General features: G+C 48.4%; 10 protein-coding genes across 10 annotated transcripts; 4 read left to right on the top strand and 6 right to left on the bottom strand.

Annotated features, from left to right (window-relative positions):
• Nucleotides 1-270: 270 nt before the first annotated feature.
• BDV27DRAFT_127311 (Zn(II)2Cys6 transcription factor) lies at nt 271-2,733 on the bottom strand. Its single transcript, XM_032066736.1, has 4 exons — nt 1,562-2,733; nt 1,074-1,501; nt 729-1,018; nt 271-663 (listed from the first exon to the last, which is right to left on the bottom strand). Exons 1-4 carry the CDS (start codon nt 2,662-2,664, stop codon nt 289-291), a joined length of 2,196 nt encoding a protein of 731 aa, XP_031928318.1. The 5' UTR covers nt 2,665-2,733; the 3' UTR covers nt 271-288.
• A 435-nt stretch (nt 2,734-3,168) lies between these two features.
• Nucleotides 3,169-5,241, bottom strand: BDV27DRAFT_157146 (FAD-binding oxidoreductase; the record flags this gene model as incomplete). Its single annotated transcript, XM_032072451.1, has 7 exons — nt 3,169-3,205; nt 3,279-3,352; nt 3,416-3,445; nt 3,496-3,677; nt 3,743-3,972; nt 4,053-4,879; nt 4,936-5,241. 7 exons carry the CDS (start codon nt 5,239-5,241, stop codon nt 3,169-3,171), a joined length of 1,686 nt encoding a protein of 561 aa, XP_031928317.1.
• Nucleotides 5,242-5,746: 505 nt separating this feature from the next.
• BDV27DRAFT_171805 (major facilitator superfamily domain-containing protein) lies at nt 5,747-7,331 on the top strand (the record flags this gene model as incomplete). The annotated part of the gene is made up of 4 exons (XM_032075695.1): nt 5,747-5,800; nt 5,861-6,783; nt 6,861-7,058; nt 7,130-7,331. The coding sequence occupies 4 exons, from the start codon at nt 5,747-5,749 to the stop codon at nt 7,329-7,331; spliced, it is 1,377 nt and encodes a 458-aa protein (XP_031928316.1).
• A 1,100-nt stretch (nt 7,332-8,431) lies between these two features.
• Nucleotides 8,432-9,652, bottom strand: BDV27DRAFT_171803 (DUF1996 domain-containing protein; the record flags this gene model as incomplete). Its single annotated transcript, XM_032075694.1, has 3 exons — nt 9,400-9,652; nt 8,600-9,342; nt 8,432-8,506 (listed from the first exon to the last, which is right to left on the bottom strand). Exons 1-3 carry the CDS (start codon nt 9,632-9,634, stop codon nt 8,432-8,434), a joined length of 1,053 nt encoding a protein of 350 aa, XP_031928315.1. The 5' UTR covers nt 9,635-9,652.
• Nucleotides 9,653-10,637: 985 nt separating this feature from the next.
• BDV27DRAFT_171802 (alpha/beta hydrolase family esterase) lies at nt 10,638-11,498 on the top strand (the record flags this gene model as incomplete). Its single annotated transcript, XM_032075693.1, has 2 exons — nt 10,638-11,042; nt 11,136-11,498. 2 exons carry the CDS (start codon nt 10,638-10,640, stop codon nt 11,496-11,498), a joined length of 768 nt encoding a protein of 255 aa, XP_031928314.1.
• Nucleotides 11,499-12,554: 1,056 nt separating this feature from the next.
• Nucleotides 12,555-13,781, top strand: BDV27DRAFT_171801 (uncharacterized protein; the record flags this gene model as incomplete). The annotated part of the gene is made up of 1 exon (XM_032075692.1): nt 12,555-13,781. The coding sequence occupies one exon, from the start codon at nt 12,555-12,557 to the stop codon at nt 13,779-13,781; it is 1,227 nt and encodes a 408-aa protein (XP_031928313.1).
• Nucleotides 13,782-14,500: 719 nt separating this feature from the next.
• On the bottom strand, nt 14,501-16,968 carry BDV27DRAFT_127305 (cytochrome P450). The gene is made up of 2 exons (XM_032066735.1): nt 15,912-16,968; nt 14,501-15,822 (listed from the first exon to the last, which is right to left on the bottom strand). Exons 1-2 carry the CDS (start codon nt 16,305-16,307, stop codon nt 14,662-14,664), a joined length of 1,557 nt encoding a protein of 518 aa, XP_031928312.1. The 5' UTR covers nt 16,308-16,968; the 3' UTR covers nt 14,501-14,661.
• Nucleotides 16,969-17,451: 483 nt separating this feature from the next.
• On the bottom strand, nt 17,452-17,891 carry BDV27DRAFT_157140 (uncharacterized protein; the record flags this gene model as incomplete). The annotated part of the gene is made up of 3 exons (XM_032072450.1): nt 17,452-17,497; nt 17,583-17,650; nt 17,751-17,891. 3 exons carry the CDS (start codon nt 17,889-17,891, stop codon nt 17,452-17,454), a joined length of 255 nt encoding a protein of 84 aa, XP_031928311.1.
• A 142-nt stretch (nt 17,892-18,033) lies between these two features.
• BDV27DRAFT_106725 (biotin--[acetyl-CoA-carboxylase] ligase BPL1) lies at nt 18,034-20,869 on the bottom strand. The gene is made up of 5 exons (XM_032064416.1): nt 20,649-20,869; nt 19,952-20,588; nt 19,327-19,905; nt 19,008-19,279; nt 18,034-18,959 (listed from the first exon to the last, which is right to left on the bottom strand). The coding sequence occupies exons 1-5, from the start codon at nt 20,704-20,706 to the stop codon at nt 18,460-18,462; spliced, it is 2,046 nt and encodes a 681-aa protein (XP_031928310.1). The 5' UTR covers nt 20,707-20,869; the 3' UTR covers nt 18,034-18,459.
• BDV27DRAFT_157138 (uncharacterized protein) lies at nt 20,794-21,341 on the top strand (the record flags this gene model as incomplete). Its single annotated transcript, XM_032072449.1, has 4 exons — nt 20,794-20,855; nt 20,931-20,962; nt 21,020-21,084; nt 21,273-21,341. The coding sequence occupies 4 exons, from the start codon at nt 20,794-20,796 to the stop codon at nt 21,339-21,341; spliced, it is 228 nt and encodes a 75-aa protein (XP_031928309.1).
• Nucleotides 21,342-21,388: the final 47 nt, after the last annotated feature.

The raw sequence follows: 21,388 nt of genomic DNA, 5'->3' as shown, positions 1-21,388 counted from the left end.
TCCTGGTTACTCTGTACAAGATACAGATACTGCCACTTTTACAACGACAGTATATGAATGCCCCGAGATTACTCTATAAGTATTCTGGTTTACGTACTAATTGAATATAAATAATGTGATTGAAAGTAGCAGTAGGAGGTTAAGGTAGGTAGAGAGTTGCCAATTTTCCGTAAATCTAGAAGGTTGCTATGCTTTTTGTATATGTATGTCTAGTAAGGGATATAACTCTGACTTAATTTCTCTCATGAATCGATAATATTTATCCCAATAGTCGAATATATTTAGCCACTAAAGACCGCCCTCAACATGCATGGGCTCCATCGAAAGAAGGTCTGTGAAATATTGATTGAGAGGCGCCGGAAAACCTCCTAATTCAGCAATCTCAATGCTAGTCATAAAGTCCGTGTCCGCGGCTCTCATATGCCCGCCTGATGGAGGAGACACGACGCTCTTATTCATGTCATGGTGCACAACCTGTCCATGCTCAGTTGTATGCGGTGAAGGCGTTATAGACGATCGGACAAGCCGCTCGAGAAACTTAAAGTACCGGACAGCCATGTGCGTATCGTCCGGCGAGCCTTCTCGGATGGCGTCGATGGCTGCTACAAGGAGCCGAGCGTTGGGGTGTGAGCTGGACACAAGTTTGTCTTTCGAAAGAGTAGCCTGTGTCAAATTTTAGGTTAAATGGAAGAGAGAAGATGAAGGAATCGTCGTGTTGAAAAACCAACCCTCAGCAAGTATAGGCTCGCTGCCACTATGAAAAGCCAGCAGCGGACCGGTAGATACGGTAGTAACCCTGCGGGATGCAACACGCCTACTGCTATTGATAGTAAATCATAGCTCGCTTGTGTTGCTTGTTGTGTATAGTGAGACAGGATTGTTGGTGCTTCTTTGTGCGGTGCGGTCGTTGGGTGGTTGGTGTCGAAGGAATAAGAGGCATGAGATGCGGGAGCGAAGCTATACATCAACGTGTAGTTATACTCCATTTCGATACAAGCATTCAGAAAGTCCCCCGGATCTGAGTATATATTAATCGCGGCCTGACACGGAAATTGATCTTTCTGTCCACGTACCATGCTGATGGTAACTATGTTGAATCTTCCAACGGCTTAAACCTCGATCTAAACTTTTAAGATGGGGAAGTAACTCAGAAAAACCACTTGTGTAATCGATCTGTCTAGTAGAATGGATAAACTCGCGGGCTTTTCTTGTTATGACCGTAAGCTCAAAGTAGTCTTCCCAAGCAGTATTGTTGGGTAAACTGCTGGCAAAGTTTAATGCTAATCGGTCCTGTACAATTGCTCTCGACTGGTCAGGAAGTAAGGATTCAAGCCCCATACGGGTAGACAGGTGTTCATCAGCAAAATATAGGAACACACAAATTAATCTGTTCCATTCCTGTTTGATGACTTCCGAGGCAGAAGAATGATTCGGCACATGAACGCCTTCTTGGAAACAGTGCCCTTCGTGAGCAAGAGCAATAGCATTAGAAAGAAGCATCCTACCATGAGTTAGCAGGTCCCTTTTTTCAGAGATATTCGTGAGGATTGGTTCTCCTTACCAGGACATCTTGTTGCTTCGGTACGCTGGGGCTACAATATTTCGTTTCTCCATCGATGTTGTGGCGCGGTAGTTTGGGTAACCAAATGAGGACGAACTGCCACCTGAATTGGCGCCAGATGGCCCCCTATATTCATCTCCAAAGCCAGCGATGTCGTCATCAGCAAAGTCCGTCGGATTATTGATCGCTTTTACATGCCACTCGATGAGTAGAAGCATAGCGGATATGGTACCCAGGGACCGCGTGGCCGTGGTGCCCCATAATGCCGACTGCAGTAGACGTTGGAGGATCTTCCAGACCTTCCAGTGTACTCGTTCCGACCTGATCTCCCCATGTGCACCACTAAGTGGATGATATCGTGACGCTATAGTCACGAGACAGATTGTCAGCAGCGGCTCTTCCATGACGAGGGATGCATGCGTTGACTGGTGCTGATAGCAGAGAGGAATTACTGGCCGTATTGGCCACAATCTGGAGAAAAAAAACTCTATATACTCGAAAAGCTCGTTTAGTTGGACGATTCCTTTCCTGATAAGAAGGAAGTTGCTGCAGCTGCTAGCATCAGCAGGTAACCCCCGGATAGGATCGAGCGTACTATCAAAATGAGTAGTCTGTGTGTGCTCGGGTTGGAAAGCGACAGGGGTTGAAGGACCCCCTTCACACTCCTTATACCCCTCTGCAGTGACAGTAAGGAGATTGAGGGCATCTGCAGGATTTCGTAAATGGGCTGAGAGCAGACTTCTACGTACACCGGAACTGAAGGCATCCTCGGCAGGAGAAGCACTATCATCACCATAGGCTGGCACTGAATCTGTAGGAGACCCAATGTAGCAGTTATCTGAGTATGAGTCTTTGTCACGGTCCTGACGAGCAGCTGCTCTTGTGGTACTGCCGCGTTTCTTTTTCATGGCTCTCTCCGGCCTGAAGTCACACTCCTGACTTTCCTGAATACATCGTTTGCATGGTTGCCGCTGGCCTTGAAATGCCTCACATCGCGTTTTACGCTTCCGGCAACGCTCACAGGACAGAAAGGCACGCCTATTTCTTAAATTGGGAGGGGATCTGGATTGATTGACAGGCAAAAAGGATATCTGTCGATCCATTTATTGTGAGGCTCAGTTCAGATATCGACAGTGGTAAGAATGGTGTTGGTGTTGGTGTTGGTGTTGATGATATAAGACATCGGCAATGGAACTGGCCTGGTTCAAGACCTTTAGTAGTTGTGGTTTCACTGCAAGCGTCGCATAGAAGGGAGAGAACATAAAAGGCGGGGGGCCGAAAAGGACCACCAACCAAAATTTAGAGCGACGCCGGGACCACTGTAATTCCGGTGGCTATACGGAGTAGGGTGGACACTATGCAAACCATCCTACTACTGCAACCTATACGAACAGCTAGATCACTACACAACACAAATAATCCTGAATTATGCACTCAAAGGGTGTTTGTAACGCCCTTTCTGTACTATACTACACCATAGTGACAGATGTCGAGCGTAAAATATGACGGACACCTATATGAATGTACAGTTGATGTCGATCTACGAGATTCGCATTATCTCATGTTACCACGACGTCCAATTCTTGAACTGGATACTCCCCCAGACACTATTTATCGAAGACTTTGCCCGGATTTAGCAGCCAGCTAAATTGATGTCAGTACCTTTCAAACATGCAGCTATTCCCTTTGTCAATTGGAAAGGGGAATGAGGACTGACTGTGGGTCTAGAGTATTCTTCAAAGCCTTCATGACACCAATCGTAGCGGGACCAAGCTCTTTCATGAGGCATCCCTGCTGTGTACTCAGCTTTCTTCTTTTCATATAGTAATAATTGGGATTACTCCCGTTGCTTACCTTTTTACCGAGGCCAATCCCGTGTTCCCCCTATTCCTCGTTAGCTGATTTATAACAGACGAATATTGACAGAAACTCACCGAGACCGTCCCTTCCAGTTCTACGGCCTGCTCGATCATTTGTTCTACGCAGTTCGCCACGGCTCTCTGCTCGTCTGCTTTACTTGGATTGTACATAATAGCCTGGTGGAAGTTACCATCTCCGACATGGCCCAGTACAGTATGGAATAGGCCCAATATACTGGCCCGTTCCTTGGATTGATCTGCGGGTAGCGAGTTTAGTCCCGATGAGTAAATAGATGTTGTTACCAAGTTGTCAAAGCCTTACCAATTATTTCCGCCATTTTAGATATTGGGACAGCGACATCTGTCGACCAGATCTGTGTGCCCTCCGGCCGGACTGCCAAACAGGCCCATAGGGCCTCCTTCCGAGCTGACCAAAGCGATTGAATTTCGGCCTCTGTGCTGGCGCAGTCGAAGGACAGATATTTATGGTGTCTTGCGACTTCTTTTGCGAGCTGAATACCTTCCTGGATGGTATGATTGCTACCGGAGAACCTATGATCGCATGGCATCAGCACATCTGTCCATAAGAAAAAATCGAGTAGGCCAGGCAAGAAAAAAAAAGAATATATTACTTGATGAATAAAGTCGGAAGCTCTGCCCACTTCCTCCCCCCGGCGCCACCATTCATATTAATCACTCTCATTTGTACGTCGTCCATCAATTCCAGGGCAGCCAGTGGGGCGCCACTCCGAATCATTTTGGATGCTGCGCTAGCGGCATCCTTTACCGTGGGGAATGTCACCGTTGCCACTCCCAGATTAGCTGGGGAAACAACGAGTTTGACGGTGACTTCGGTGATAATACCCAAAGTTCCTTCGGATCCGGTGAACAGGGCATTCAAGTTGTATCCTGCAGATGTTTTCCTCGGTCGATGCCGTGTCCGAATGACGGAACCATCAGCCAGAACGACGGTCAAATTTAGCACGTAGTCCTTCATGGTGCCATATCTCATGGCATTGGTACCACTGCAATTCGTTGCGACCATCCCCCCAATGGTTGCGGTAGGGCTCGGGTCAAGTGGTAAAAATAGTCCACTCTCCTTGATTGTTTCGTTGAGAGCTACCCAATTGACTCCGGGCTGTACCACGACATCCATGTCATCAGGGTGAAAGGACACAATCTTGTCCATGGCAGAAAGGTCGATACAGATACCCGAATATGGGGCACTGATGTTCCCTTCCACACTGGATCCAGCCCCATATGGGATCATTGGAACACGATAACGGGTGCAGACCTTTGCAATCGCTGAAACTTGCTCAGTGGTTGTGGGTCTGACCACTGCGACAGGCTCTGAGTCTGTATTGCTAGTGGACCATTCTGAATAGCCGTGGCTTTCCAGATCGTCCTTTTCTACACTGACTGCACCTTCACCTAAGATGTGCCGAAGCTCATTAACAGCCTAGCATGGGTTAATAAGCAGTTCGTTACGCTGAGAGCGCCTTCACGCGTACAGACCTGGAGCATAGTTTCGGTATCAGCATACACAGCGGCGTCTGAGCTGGTACTGATGACTTCCTTACATGTCGCCATATCGTTGACATCTCTGTGGAATCGAAGCATAGAATCTCCGAGCGAGAGAGTCAGTATTCCACCGAGAAGCATCCCGCCAAAACCGGTAAACATATGGCGAGGGTCGTTAGCGGCTCTAAAACGCGCATCATTATGTGTCGTCCTCGCGCAAACGGTGGGCTTCAAGGTCGGTAGTCTGCGAGTTCTTCTCAATTGCGGTATCCTCAGGAGCCTTGTCGTGACCATGTTCATTGTGTTTGTCATGTAACTGGTAACTGGTCCGTGTTCTAGGCTTGCCGACTCCTCACTCTCCTATGTATAGATAATATGCAAGAAGGGTAAATGAAATTGCTCGAAAAAGCTTCCGTCTTTCTCCCTTTTGTCTTCTTCATAGGCTCGGATATAGACATATTTGTGCCTACCTATCTGACATCCGGGGTAGCTTCTCTCTATACGGCCGTACCTCGGCGCCACATTTTAGGACTTCCTAATTCGGGTTATCCGTCGAACCGTCGGATATTCTGTAAAGGGCAACGATGTAAATGTAGGAGGTTCAAAAATGATGACAGCTGGATTTACTTGAGACTTACGGGTTATATTATACCCACTTGGCCCAGTTACTCTTAGGATAGTATCTCCAAACGCATTTGTGATTGTGAAAATGACCACCCCACTCGGACCCACTGACGACAAGGTGTGCGTCGAAAATGTCGAAAATGTCGAAACTGTGAACAGTGCCCGGCATGTACAGGTAGACATGAGAGCAAGTCGAAAACTCGTTCGGAAAATTGACTGGAAACTCATGCCGGTTGTAGGTGACTTACGATATGTCGCTCTTGCTTTTTATCTTTTGATTGATCGTGCATATTAGATGTGTTTCACTTATGCCCTCCAATACTACGACAAAGCAATTCTAAGTCAAGCGGCAATTTTTGGGTTGCGAGAAGATCTTAAGATAGAAACTGGACTCAAATATTCCTGGGTGTCCTTGATCTTCTATTTCGGATACCTCGTCGGGACCTACCCGATCTCTCTCCTCGCCCAGAAATACCGTATTAGAGTCGTCTGCTCAGTGATATGCGTGCTCTGGGCTGTTGTCATTCTCTGCACACCGGCCTGCACTTCATACGCTGGTTTGCTCGTTAACCGATTCTTTCTCGGTCTGATCGAAGCCGGCGTATCGCCAATATGCATGCTTGTCGTTGGACTCTGGTACACACATTCAGAGCAAGTTCTACGATCAAGTTTCTGGTACTCGTGTAGTGGCGGCTCACTTTTGATATCTCCGCTGATTAACTATGGACTTGGTTCTATCACTGGGGGTCCATTAAGCCCTTGGCAATACATGTATCTAATAGCCGGAGCCGCAACCTTTGGCTGGGGTATCGCACTTTGGTGGCTGTTTCCCGACAATGTCCAGGAGACTCCTGGATTCACACCAGAAGAGCGACAGCTTCTGCTGTACCGACTGGAATCTAACAATTCAGGCACGGAGAACAAGGAGTTCAAACCTGGTCAATTGAAAGAGGCGATGTCTGACTATCAATTTTGGGCCATCATGGTTCTCTCCATCACGTCTTCCTCGGGATCTGGCGCGATCACCACATTCGGGTCTATTATATTCTACGGAATGGGATTCGATACGTTCACATCCCTGCTCATGAACCTCCCCATCGGTGCATTGGCCTTCATCTGTATCCTTGGTTCCGGCTATCTCGGTCGAAATTTCCCAAACGCGCGACTTTACATCATTGCCGCCTCTTGCTTACCGGTCATTTTAGGTTGTGCTTTACTGTAAGTCACCCTTACATTTACTTCCATGAGCCCTTTTTCTAGATCTAAAGACACTGACCTTGTCTTCAATCTTCTAGATGGAAACTCCCAACCTCAATGCAAACAGGACGAATCGTAGGCTTCTACCTAATCAACTTTTTCTCCTCTGCCTGGGTCCAATGCATCGGCCTAGGAACCTCCAACGTGGCAGGCCATACCAAGAAAACCGTCTACGCAGCAGGCACATTCATCGGCTACTCTATCGGGAACATCGTAGGCCCACTGATGTTCGACGCGTGAGTTAACCCCTGCTGAAGCCACGAAGTCACCATCCTTGCAATAATACTAACGAGGGTTCCTGAATTAGTCGTTATGCCCCGCGATATGACAAGAGCTTTATCGGCCTCATGATATGTTTTGTGGTCTGTTTCTGTACCTCGTTGCTTCTTCGTCAGGCACTGGCTGTCGAGAACCGTTCGCGGGATAGGGAGTTTCTAGGACAGAGTAGGGGAGAAGGCTTGGAGGATATGACGGATAAAGATAATAGACACTTCCGGTATAATCTCTAGGTAATGCGCTGGGCTGGGGGACAGGGTATTAAGTGTACCCGTATGTGTGTGGGTAGGCCGTGTATGTTTGGGGGACATACAGAGCTGAGGGGCTGTGGTCGGGCGTTAGTTTGTTTGTCTTGTTCCATAGGCGATTGCTGGATATTGTAATTAGCATTTGAAACTTTTTGATTCTATCCATATTACAGACATAACCTCACGTTTGTAAACTCACCGTGATGGGGTTTGGGTAACAGGTATGACTTTTAACACAGCCCCGCTAGTTTCATAATTGATCTCACGCAATATGAGCTTCCCATGATCCTATGATAACTTCATAGAGCCATTTCCCATTTCCTGATAACATCCGTGATTAAATCCAGTGGCATACGTCGCAAACAATGGATATACAGTCACCATAATGCTCGAATCATTTTCAACAATGCTGATAAGTTTCTCCATGTACCAGCCAGGGAAACTAAAAGAGCACACAGGAAGAGTTAGTTCATGAAGGGACATGAAAATATGCTTGAGTAGGAGTATACCAAAATGGTAAGTGATTCCGAAACGAAACATAGGCTCTTCTTGGCAGGGCCCAATTAATCGGAATCCCATGCCTATTTTGGGTGAAGACCCCTCCCCACTCGAGTGAATAAAATAGATTATTAGGGCATCGCTAACGTGATTGATTCTGGTAAAGAAAAAAGTAAGTATTTTACTATGCAGCTCAGCTTTAGGGATGGAATTTTAAATTTCCGATTATTTTGACTAATGGTGGGCTACATACATTGAGGGAACTATTGAAGATAGATGAAGATTTTTGGAGTTATACACCGGTATTAAGGTCTGTTAACTGTACCCTTGAAGAACTTCTATTACTGTGACTACCACTGTACTTTAACTACGATAGTAATACAAGGTCATACTACGCAGGTGATTATGCATTATATTACTCACGTAAGGAAAGTATAAAACCTTTGCATACTAGTTTGCTTGTAGGTTATCGAATAGGCTGAAATCCTGAAAATTTATAACCCTATAAGAGGATATTGCCAAGGAAAGACTAGGATATAATAGCTATCAAGTTCTTCTCTCAAGGCCAGCTACATGAAACCGTCTACCTATCTCCAGTTAATCCCCCACATGTATTTTGTGGTCAGGGACGGTCTTGGAACATCGCCCCTTTGTGAGAGGCTCTCAAAAGTTTCAGTAGATCAAACCAGCCGTGTAGCAATTCTTCTCCTCCTTGCAGAGGTAGTTGGCACCGGGGTCAACGCAGCCACAGGGACCGAGGTCGAGGCAGCCGTCGTTACTACAGCAGAAGTAGATTCCACTGGATCAGCCACCGCCACACCACCATTTGCCTTCATTTCAACACTAGTCCAGTAGTCGCTAGTTCCATTATCCGGGTCTTGGTCGGTAGGCGTACAGTCATCCTCTATAGCAGAAGAACCATGCTCGCCGCTAATGAACTGACCATCATTATAACCGCCACCGCCAGCATTGAGCATGTTTTCCGCAGCGTCTGCAAACCAACCATTGATAAAGTCGCCATGAAAGCAGTATCCATTACCCAGCGCATCTCCACAGGAAAGTTGGAAGGGGGCATCTCCACTCCAGCCATTAGGCGCAACAGACTTCGTGTCATAGCGCGCGGCGTAGCGAAGCTGGGGGAACTGCTTCATACCATCCGGACATTTATTAGAGTCATCACTGAAGTCGTATTCAGCGAGGTTATCTGGGTTGACACAGTTGGGGAAGCGCAGTGAAACCTGGAGATGCTGATCACAGGTGCTGGTCGGGAAATTGGCGATATCTGATTCCCGTTCGTTGGACCCTTCGCAGAACCATTCAAGATTGTTGTAAGCGTTATCGGCCTCCGCCTGGGTCCGGGCGGATGCGTTGCCCGAGATCATGGAGAAACCTTGCGGGATGGCGATCTCGGAGAAAGCGTTGGTGTAGTAGGTGCTGAAGCGGAAGACGGGCACCTCGGTGAAGTTGTCGCCGTCAACATGGTAGAGGGTGGGAATCCCTGGGATATCTGGTTAGAAGGGCAAGGCGAATGAGTGGCTGTTAGTCTTTTACTGACAGTAGGCTGAAAGATCGTTGGGATTGTCTCCGCTGTAGCAGCCCTTTTGTAAATCAGCAGAGGTCGGCATATCCTTAGTGATGGCATCGCTGCCAAAGAAGGTGTGCATGTGCGAAGTGTAAGTGCCTGGAACAACGATCGGGTCGATGTTTTTATTCATGAATGCCTTATGGTACATTTCAGTCCATGCGGACACAGCACCAGCGCTGGCCAGGAGAATGAACGCACGGCGCATCTTGATTGGAGAATAAGGAAAAGAGACAAAAGAACGTAATCGATCACAGATCGGAGTATTTAAGAAATGAATGTGTTGGACAAAGAAGCTACAGTAGAAGCCTGAAGAAAGGAGTGTTTGGATGATTGAACTCGAGCTGTTGAGATGATCATTCTGAGGGTTTATATACCAGAAGTTTTCCAATCGCTCGACTAGGTGTTTGTCAATCTCGGAAACTGATAGAAGGTGGCCAAGATTGATCTCACCATCGAATGAATACGCGAGCCCACCTTGTTTCAGATAAAGAAACAAACATAAGGAGTCAACCTGTATAGCTCTACCGAAGCAATCTATCTCCGGTAATTTACTTCGGCTAGTGAGAAGTCGAAGGGGTGTCTAAGTAACTGACAGTGAGCGATTTGATGATGTACATTTTGCCTTTTAAAATTTAACTACATCACCGTATGGTAATTTTGCTAATCTCTCCTCTGGGGATAGATAGTGTTGGCTGATTCAAAGCACGACCAAAAGCCATTTGATGTTAGTCGAGTGGAAAATGCTAACATATAGTAAAGAAAGCATATACTGTGCACCTCAACATGAGGATTACAGAATATCCACACAATATCAATATTCCGCGGTCGAGACTCTTGGCAGTGGGTTATAGGGTTACTGGCGGCTGTACCGCATTGGGAATATCCGACAGTTATCCTCAACAATTTCAATGCTAGAAAGCACAGATCCTCTGTCTGCGACCAGCAGTGGTCATGCGGAACAAGCACTGCATCTCAGAATCCTTTCGTTTTCTTGTTTCCGCCGAGGCTAAATGACTATCAGACAGTGAACGGGGACACCGACGGCATGCAGTTAGTCAACCCGAGTAAGCTACATGTACAGTGGATCAAACAACACATCACCAAGCATTTCCCTTGCTCCTAAATCTCACGACCCATTGAATTCATCTCTGAAGGACCATTACATTTGTGAATTTCGTTCTCAAGACTCTAGATTATCCCTTACCGTAATGCTATTGTTTGGCTTAATAGCAGCCGCTCTACTCTGCGGTATGTCCAATACTGCAGCACTCACTCCACGCGCCACGCTGAAGCAGGTGACCGATTTTGGCTATAACCCCGCGAACATTAGAATGTATATATACGTCCCTGATGCTGTTGTTACGTCCCCCGGTGTCGTCGTCTCGCTCCACGGGGCCTCTGGCAACGCCGAGCAACAATTTCAATCAACGCCTTACGCGAGCCTAGCAGAGCAATACGGCTTCATTGCTATCTATCCCGAATCGCCACAAGGGGCTTGGGATGCGACATCCGACAAGTCCCTTGTACATGACGGCGGTGGTGCTAGCCAGTCAGTTGCCAACATGGCCAAATACGTCGTGAACACCTACAAGGCCGACGCAAGCAAAGTCGTCGTATCCGGAATATCTTCGGGGGGTACCATGGCGGTACGTAGGGCTTGGTCCTGAGAGACATATAGCACTAAAGTCCTAACAATATTCTTACAGAACACACTCGCGGGGACTTATCCCGACGTCTTCAAAGCGGCCGTCATTTATTCCGCGGGATCTTCGAGCAATATTAGAGACATGTACGCAGGCTACACTGGTACTTATCCGAAGATACAGCTCTATTTGGGATCTGAAGATACGATCATCGGGTCAGATTCGTTTAATGAGACTCTCGCGGCGTGGGCCTCGGTGCTTGGCTATGATACAATGCCCGACCAAGTGCTAGCTGATACCCCTGTTAGTGACTGGACGAAGTATGTTTTAGGCAGCAAGCTACAGGGTATATGGGCCGAGGGTGTTGGGCATCCTGTTCCCACTCAAGGCAATGAAGATATAAAATGGTGGGGCATTATGAATTGATTATAATAGTGTGGGTTTCCTGGGAGCTGCTGGGGTCTCTCTTGCCAAAGGAGTGGTTTATCGCAGATCCATACGTTGAGTGTCTATCTGCCAATTTTCTCCAGTTTACCTAGGATATATAGAACAACGTAGGTACTTGAAAGAAATGGAGGGAGGGGTAAAAGTGAAAATATCGTCTCTCTCATCTCTGTATCTATAAATATGTCAAAGTAGGGTGGTATGTCTTTCATGCTGTGGCCGAGAGTTGTACGGAACTCACACAACCCTCCAGTTTCAGCCTGAGCGCCGTAAGTAGCGTAAGTGAAATCATTCCACCAGACAGGTAACTATTACAGAGGGCCTTACTATCCAGGAAGGTCTAACGCGGTTCCAGCGTGGAAATGAGATCCATAAAACGCAAGATACTATTCTATAGACCCAGTGCTATCTGCAGTTGGATTGCGCGTACGAGCGCCACCACGTTGTAGTGGTTGTCCTATTCTACTGCAGAGATGGCTGCAATGCCCTAATCGATATCTTAATTGGCTTTTATATATAAATTCAATTACTTTTATAACTAACGGTGGGTGAACTCCGGGGCTCGCAAGAAGTTACGCATTAGGAATAGTGGCGATATCCTGGCTAGGTAGGAGTGGAGACGATCCAACACAGCTGAGCCCTATTCTTGGGTACTCTCCATACTTTTACGGTATGGTAGGGCCTACTCAGCTATCAATGCGGGGATATACTTGTTCGAAGTATTTTTATTTGTCACGATAGTAGTTATGTGAGAAGTGACGTTGCTAACTGTCTGATGCAACATCCGAGCAGCGCTCGGCTCATCGAGTGATGAAAGTGTATATATGATTACATACTATGATTGATTAGAAGACATTTTATCTTCTTGGGCCTGGGGGTATGGAACCGAGGGCTCAAATATGGGAAACCGAGGTGCATAGGTTTGAGTAGTATTGCTGGAGAGTTCCTCTGCTCCCTCCGCATCGAGTGATATAAAGCGAGACAGTTCCAGGTCGTATCTCTCATTAGCCATCTTTGTCTCGACATTGTTACCTCAGAATGTCCCCGATTCAAGTTCCAAAACCAAACACCGACACCATGGGACAAGATATCCAAATTCCGAAAAGATTGAGCAATGGCTTCGGTCTTGTGTACAAGCGAACTGTTCAAGTGATGGTGATTTCGATGGTTATTTTCTTTGCACCTTTGTCATTCACGTACTTCTTTGACAAGACACATACATCCAACCTGAGCGATAAGGTTCTCGCCATCCTAATATCCCCAAAGTTTGCATATGGGGAGGGCTCGGGCACTATGTCTGATGTTAAAGGCGGTCAGATGGTAGTATATTTGCGCAACTTGACAGCCATGTTCTCTCACACGATTGCCGGTTCTATAGCCATCGTTATTGGTCTAGTCCAATTCAACACGACCCTGCAGTTCAAATACCCAGTGATCCATCGATACCTTGGGAGATTATATTTCCTATGCGCCATGACCATCACTTGGTCCTCGAGGTCTTTTTTAGCTGATGCTGTGCCGACAAAGGAAGTTTTCTCGGGTGACCCCTTTGCATATATCCTGTCGTCGCTATCAATCAGTCTCCCATTGACTATGGCCTGTGCCATATATGCCATTTGGAACCGCGACATTGGCTCTCACCGAGAATTCATGGTCCTCAATTATGCATTCATGCTATCAGCTCCAATCCTAAGAGTGCAATGGATAACCCTGGGTCGACTCTGGGGCGAAACCAAGTACATCGTCAACCTTTATTCTTCTATATTCAGCGGACCATTCTTAGTCGCAGCCTCCATATTCTACCTTCGCCAACGACATGTCCGCCCTTCGAATTCGCTCCTGACCAACCCAAATACCCGCATAATAGCAACAGCGAGCGGCTTACTTGGCCTTCTCTTTCTGGCCATCAAAGGTCCAAGCTTCAACGGAGGACCTCGTCCAAAAGCATTTTGGTTAGCACTAGGACCACAGCTAATCTGTTATATGGCCTTATTCACTGCGTTTGCACGTGCTGCAAAACGTCGCGGAGATATGCGGTCCTATACGGCGTGGATAACTTACCAGAATGGACTGATTAGCGCACCGATGTGGAGTGTGCTTGTCATGTATATGGCTCGGAATCATATGAGCTGTTCGGAGGACAGTTTGGGCTTGATTACTGTTGCTGGAGGGATTAGTCAGGGCTTGTTTATGTCGTTCATGGTTTATGTCTTTGCAACTTCGACTTTGGTTAACCCGTATCGTCGCGCTGTTAAGAGTCGTTGAGTTTGTTATTTTTGCTATGGATTAAGTTTGTCTCTCATAGTCTGAGATCTCAGTATGCAATGATATCGGACTCAGTCTTTTATGATTTTCATATATAGAAGGTCAAACATTGATGGTTTAGAGCCTGTCTAACTGATTATGTCCGGAAAACCGTGCCCTAACTCGGTGGCAACTCCGCAACAATTGCTCAGGCCCCTTACCGGTCCCTTTAACCAATTTCTTTTGTTAGATTATTACACAATCTCTAATTTATTTCTCTAATTCTCCCTATAGAATTGCTAGATAGCTCCTAATAACTAAGGACTAGATGGATGATTGTAGAGGGTGAATCTGCTCTACTTTTCTTTTTCCTTCTTTGTGTCCATACTGTGAACCCCTGCTAGGAATAAACCTTCAATGAGAAGATAATATATAGTCTAGCATAATTTGTTGGAGCCTAGCTATGAGGCGTGACAGACAAGGTGCAGAAGCAACTGATCTGATTGACCGGAGGTGATTTATTTAAGATTTAGTAAACAACGACTTGCGGACGTTTCGGATTCTTGGATAGTAGTAGTTGAGTGGGTTTAGTAAGCTCCTTTCAGATCTCTAGACTGTGCGAAACGGTAGTTTCTGCGTAATATATTAATATTAATTTTATCTTATCTTATTTTCCCCTTAGCATTTTACTGCCATATTTTCATACAGGAGGCTCCCTTGTGGCTACATGTAGTGGAGATGGCGTTTGGTACTACATACCTAGGTTTGTAGATAGGACTAGCTTCAGTGCCAGGGAACGCAATATCATATTATATTCTCAGAGAAGAAACAGAATCATTAGACCATGTCGTGAATATTAAATCTGTCAAAGAAACCACCAAGCACACCCAAAAGGCATCTCCTAAGCCCCTTCCCTCAACCTAACAATCACATTCTCCCACGGCGCACTAGTCAGCGTAGCATTAAACCGAATATCCCTCTCTGGCCTCGCATCCACAATCCGATCAAACCTCTGCAAAAGTCGAACAAGCACATATCCAGCCTCGGTAAGTGCGAATTGCTGCCCGATACAGATTCTCGGACCCCCGTTGAACGGCAAATACTCCCACCCGACCTTGAGATTCTCCCAGCGGTCCGGATTGAACACCTCCGCGTCCGCGCCCCAGATATCCTTCCGTCGGTGCGTGACAAACACGCTGTACACGACGGGCTGGCCCTTGCGGACGTACACGGGCTCGGAGCCGTCCGGGCCTCCGCCACGGGGAAGGGTGGTATCCTTTACCGCGACGCGACGGTTTCCTGGAACGATGGGGTAGAGACGAAGGACCTCGTTCATGAAGTAGTGGAGATAACGACAGGATTTGAGCGAAGCGAAGGTGATGTTCCTTGGATTTTCATAGTCACCGAAGTCGGCTAGGATAGTATTGCGGAGCTTCTGGAAGATATCCGGATAGCGGGCGAGGAGAAGAACGCACCAGCTCAGCAGCGAAGCGGTGGTATCTCTACCCGCGAGGAGGATGTTGAGGAGTTGGGAGCGGAGTTCGACGGGGTCTTGTGTTGCGGCAGTTAGACCGTGGAGAAAAACATAATGGTCCGAGTTGCTCTTTTCGGGGTTGGTTTTGCCTTCTTTTACAGCGGCTAATGCAGCGTCGACAAACCGGTCGACGTAGGCGTGCACAAAACGGTTGGTTTCGCGACTTTCTTTGTTGTTTACTATCCAGTGGAGCTTTTCGAAGCGCGCGCGCTGCGAGGCGTACCATTGGCCGCGGTCGAAGTAGGAGGGAAATTTGTCTTCGATGATTCTACCACCGCTTAATGCGGCAGATTGGCTTTCGACGCTTTCGCCGAAAAGGAATTCCGTGGCAGAGTCGATGGTCAGTCGGAAGAAGATCGTTTGGATGTCGATTTCAGAAGTCCATTTGGTGGAAGGGTCAGCGGGTATGCCGGCCATGGCTTTTTGGACGTGGCGTTCTTCGAGATCGAGGTCGCTGACTTGGTCGCGGGTGAACTGTGGACGGAGAAGGGTCCGCGATCGCGACCAGGATTCGCCGTCTGTTGAAAACTGGATTGAGATTGGCGGTGTCAGTGACCGTCGTAGCTTGTTTGAAATGGATCTATGCTGTGTGTGGCATAGGGTGAAAAGGGACTCACAATGCCGGAGCCCAACAGCGGGCGCAGGGAATGTCTTCTGAGATCACCAAGCTCGAATTCCTTGAACTGTGTAGCTAAAATGGCCTGCATATTCTTCGGGTCAGAAGTAAAGATGCTCTCCCTCCCCATCTGGCGGAGGCGGAAGGTCGACACGTATCGTCCTTCACGGGCTGTCATCGTTTCGACACGCCGTGCGGATAAAACGGGGATGAGTTTCTCCTTGTCAGCACGCAGAACTTCCTTCAACGTGTTGATGCCGAGTATATCACCCGGATAGGTGGGGATAGCACCGCAGTGCCACTTGCGAGCATTCTGAGCATGACGAAGGCTCGTAAAGATTGACCAAAGGAGACGGAAGACGACCGCGAGGGCCGCAAGAATGAGCAGGGGAATCATGGTGGACTTTCTCGTTCCCGGTGGGCGGTTGATGCGGTGCAACAAAGAGGACAAAGGGTGGATGTACAGCAATATTTAGCCCTCCAGATCGGTCAATTCTACCTCGGGCGATAACATTATCACCGAGGGTATAGGTCCAGAAGTGGAGAAGCATCCTGGTCTAGTGGTGCATAGGAGGACGAGTGATATGGCTGAAATGAATTAATCCCCATTTAGTGTATACCCCATATAGATGGTTTCATATTAAAGCCGCAGCCATTGGCTTAAGCCAGCCGGGCCACTGTCCCACCAAGTCATCATGACACTTCGAACAGTAACCCACTACGGTACTGACGAAACGCCGATCCCTCTTGGCTTGGTCATGATTGACGGGGTATATCTTGGTCGGAGTCGTCCGAGAGCATTGTCATTCGGACTCCCACTGGCCAGTCGGAGATACCGGTATTTTGTTTGGGAGGGGGCGGTCGGAGTCCGGGGAGGCCGAGTCACTAGGAGATACGCTCAGATCATCATAGATGTATCGGGCATACCGCATGCGGCATGTGAGGGAATGACGGCGAAGGTGGCGGCTACAAGGGTTGAATCTTCAGGGGGTCATGTGATGGATGTCTAGTGACATTGATCACTTGGATGTTGGCCGTTGGATGTACTATGTCCTAAGGCATTCAGGCTGCTACTTTAAATGATCCTCCACTTCCTTGGCAATTCATGTGGTGCTGACATAAGTTTTCCGCTCCGTTTGTTTCTCCGGGCATGTTATCCCACGTCATGTGGCTCAACGCCAGTATGCAAGATGACGGCTGAAATACGAACGATGACACCAAGACTTCTACGGAAAATAGTACTTGAGCCTGGGTACCATCATAGCAGTGCCAAGTCCTGATACTCGAACGTGGGCGGATGATTATTTATGGAGACATGACCTATCATGTCCATTGATATGTACACGTTGCGAACACCAGTTCAACTTTAGTACAATATGCGGCCGCAGGCCATTTCACGTCGCATCTAATCCATAGCTAGCATTAACATTTAACATAGCGAGTCTAGAACTCTGGGTATCTTTAACATTGACACGAGAGTCGGTCGCGTAGACATCATGGCGGCCCGCAGGTGATGTCCAAGATGGGGTCCGTGCGACACTTTAACAGCAGATCTCACAGCACTCGAAGCAAGCCAGACCGGCGCAACTGTACATGACTCATTAGCTTTGTGCATTACACTCATTTGAGAAGCATCACGGTCTCATTAGGTGGGGGAGTAAGGGGAACTTACATTCCGCAGCAGATGCCACCGCCATTTCCACCACCACGGAGGTTCATGTTCATCTGTTCCTGGCCGGCCTGTTGGATTATTAGCTATATGATACGAGGGTATTCATCAAAAGAAATCACGGTCGCAGAAAAACGTGGATAATTATGGGAATGGGAGGGTGTCACGCACAGGCTGCTCAGTAACGACCTGCTGCTGGTTGGGAGCCGCAGGGCTAGTAGGCTGCTCCATGGTGAGGGTGTTGGGGTTCCAGGTAGGCTGCTGGGAGGTCTCCTCCTCCTTGGAAGACTTGAACCAAGAGAATCCGAACATTTTGATGAGAGGATGTGGTGTTGGTGAAAGTGTGTGTGAGGGTGTGTGAGTGTTGAGAGAGGAAGATTGAATGTTGGAAAGAGGATGAGAAAAAAAAAAATAAGTCAAAGAATTTCACCAACGAAAGGGATTGAGGGACGAATAAATAATCCTGGTGCCTGATGATCACGGCACATGATCGGCGAATCCCAAATTTGTGTTAGCTGAGAGAATTCGAAGGAATGGACGAGGGCTGACGCCGTGATTACGGGCCGTTTCAGGTAGTCTCAGTCTCTTGTTGGACCTCCCATGGGGAGAATACGCTAGGAGACCTGGTTTGACAGGGGTTTCTGAGCGAATTACCAGGTCAACTGGAAGTTGTTGACAGCTTGTTGACGCTGAGCTGCTGCCGGCGTAACAACCGGAGGGATCCACTTCTGTCCCGCTCAGCCTTGTCTTAGGGCAGTTGGCCAAGCCTCCTTGGCACTTGCTTGACAGTGCTCAGCCTTCCCACCAAATATAGCAACATCTCTTTATATTCTATTCTTGTCACCCATGACGTGTATCGTGAATCTATCTCGAATCTAGGCTACACTTTACGCCTCACCAGTCCGCGGAGGAAGTCGAAGCTATTACTGTCGCTCTGCAATTGCCATATCCGCCCGGTCGGCCGATCGTCCCATCCCAATTCCTCGGCGAGCAATAACCCATAGTCTCGGGTGATACCCTTGATTCGGGCCCTGGCGCCGCCTTCTTCTTCCAAAGTAACAACCTGATGCATATGCAACCAGTCACTGTAGTACATCTCCTCGAATGTTTTATCGAAACCCGTTCGGAGGAAGCGAGTGTGTAGCTCTTCGAACGTGGTTAAGAATCGTGCCAGGAGCTTTTCAAGGGTAATAGGCGCCGTTTTATTACCGAGGAAGTGTGCGGCCAGCGCGTTCAAAGAAGTAGTCGGCGACGCGTTGGTTGCGTTGACGCCGATGCCGACCACTGACGTGTATTCGCCCGATGAGTAGTGCGAGTTTACCAGAATACCACAGATTTTGGTATAGCGTTTCTTATCAGCGTTCTCGGGATCCAGGGCATCTGTTCAGTCAGTATAGTAGCGGGTATCCGGGGGTTTCTACAACTCACAGATGTCATTCGGCCATTTCATTTTGACAGGCATCTCCTCGAAGCCCTTGTCGTAGCTCTTGATACCTTGCACCACCGCCATGGCTGCTAGGTACTGAATGAAGACAACCGGCGCAGACTGCATCTTCTCCATTGGGTGGCGGACCACCGTCGAGAACATTAGGGCGCCCGCGGGCGACACCCAGACGTTGGAGCCTCGGCCTCGTCCTGCGACCTGCGTAGTAGCGGTGGCCGTGAACCCGTTCGGCAAGTTGCGAAGAAGCTTCGGATTTCTGTCCGGGTTAGAAACGGCCAGCATACCTTGACATGTAGGACTTACTTTTCTAGTATGGTGTTAGTGCTCGTGACAACCTCTCCATAGACAATGCTGGAGCCAAACTCCGACGCGCCCTCCTTCATTTGCGATTGGTATTGCCGGAGATTGGAATAGAACGCATGGTGGTTGAAATAGGGGGTCATCTTCGACGATGGTACGTCTTCATGGATCACAAGGTGTTTTACAATAGCATTGTAATCGATGATGCCCTCTTCAGCCTTACCCGAGTCCTCTTTCGAATCGTCCGGAAGGGCCTCTTGTAGCGATTGCATATTCCAAGCCTCAGGCTTCTCGATGCGGAACGTGTCGTTCTCATCCTTGAGGTACTGGTGCGCTCCATCAGTAGTGATGAGTTCCTGCAGTGACGAAAGAATCGAGGAGGTATCAGCTGGGTCCATGGAAGAGATATGCAGCGAAGAAAGTGACGGCACGGTCGTCGTGTTCTGTGTGACTTGCAGTCCCAACTTCGTCAAACAGGCCTTTAGGAAGTCCGTCCGCGCCCTGTCATCCGCAGCTAAGCCGTCTACCAATTTGCCGTATTCCGGACCGCCGGCATTTTTGTCGAGGTTCACGGCAGCGAATCTAGACACATTAGTCTCCGTTCAAATCACCTCGCCAGGATACATACTCCGGATGTGGCCCCGTCAGAACCGCCGCCCCCTCACCTACTTTGCAGTAGACAACAGCCGCCGCACCCGATCCCGAGTCGACATTGAGCTCCTCTGTATAGCTGGCCAGCACCTCGACGCCCTTATCCGCATACGAGGATGCATTCACGAAGACGCCGCCCCCATTGTAATACGACCGGAAGCTCTCCGGCACAATGCCCACATTCAAGGCCTCCTTGGACACCTTCAGCTCCGCCGCCCGCGCACCGGCCTCGCTATGATAAACAAAGCCAGAGAATGCGCATCCTCGACAGATACCCGGGAAGAAAGCCAGCTCGCGATCCCCGATCACCTCGTAGGTTTTATCGCCGACCTCGAACTCGCACCGTTTGCAGCCGTAGTAACCCCCCGCACAGAAACCCAAGTAGGCGCCACCTCGGCGGACGAACTGTTCAATTCGGCGGTTACCTGGACCGTTCAGGGCTCGACAATATCCTAGATCGGCTCCGCCGGGGATCACGAGTAGGGCGCAGGTGAGGGTCCATGGCTCCTTGATGAGCATGTCGGCTGTCACAGGGATCACGGCATAGTGGGGGGCTAGCAGGCGGCGGAGAGTGTAGAGGCAGTGGCGGACGGATTCAACGGTGGTTCCATTGCCTGTATAGACATAAATTGATTAGTATAACGTGAAATTGATCCATATATATTGGGACATACCGGAGTAGACCAGGACGTTGACCTTCTTCCCCGTGGTGTTGGGGCCTGCGGATGACATTTCGGAGTTCAAGAATTCCCTCCGACAATTCCTCGTCCTGACAAACAACTACCAGCGCCTTATTCACCTGCAATAATTTCAATCACAATGTCGCCCAAGGAGCAAAACCCGAGAGTGGTGGACGTGGACGACGACGAGCCGGATGAGTGGTAAGAGAGAGAATGAAGTGATTGCGGAGAAATGAATGACTGTTCGTGAACTGACGCGGGGAATCGTTTTCTTAGGGATAAGCGGATCTTCAGCACGGGCTGCTCAGGTGGGCTGCAAATCTGGACGGTTACCAACGGAAGATCGCTGGACTGACCCTGCGTAGTGGAGCAGGATAAAATGAACGACTGTTACTTTGCGAAGAAGGACTGGCGGGCGTGCAAGAAAGAGGTGCGTTGGTTTCCGATACCTTGTATCCCGACATCCTACGCCCAACGCCCAATACCCAGCACCGCTGTAAAAACCACAATATGGGATATTTTTGTGGACTACCACAAATTCACATATACCTCAATCCGGACCTCATACTCAAGGCTCAGCTCAATTGACAGACTGCTAATTATGTCCCAATCATACAGATGGAGGCATTCCGCGAATGCTGGAAGCGCAAGGGCAACGACGAGCGCACCCAAACGAAGGACGCTTGAATCTGCTACACATAATCTATTTATCCTAGACCCCTATGTACTACTAT

Source organism: Aspergillus caelatus (assembly GCF_009193585.1).
Source record: "Aspergillus caelatus strain CBS 763.97 unplaced genomic scaffold BDV27scaffold_73, whole genome shotgun sequence".
NCBI classification, from domain to species: domain Eukaryota; kingdom Fungi; phylum Ascomycota; class Eurotiomycetes; order Eurotiales; family Aspergillaceae; genus Aspergillus; species Aspergillus caelatus.
Note: the sequence above shows the minus strand (reverse complement) of the source record. Positions and strands in the feature narration are given on the sequence as shown.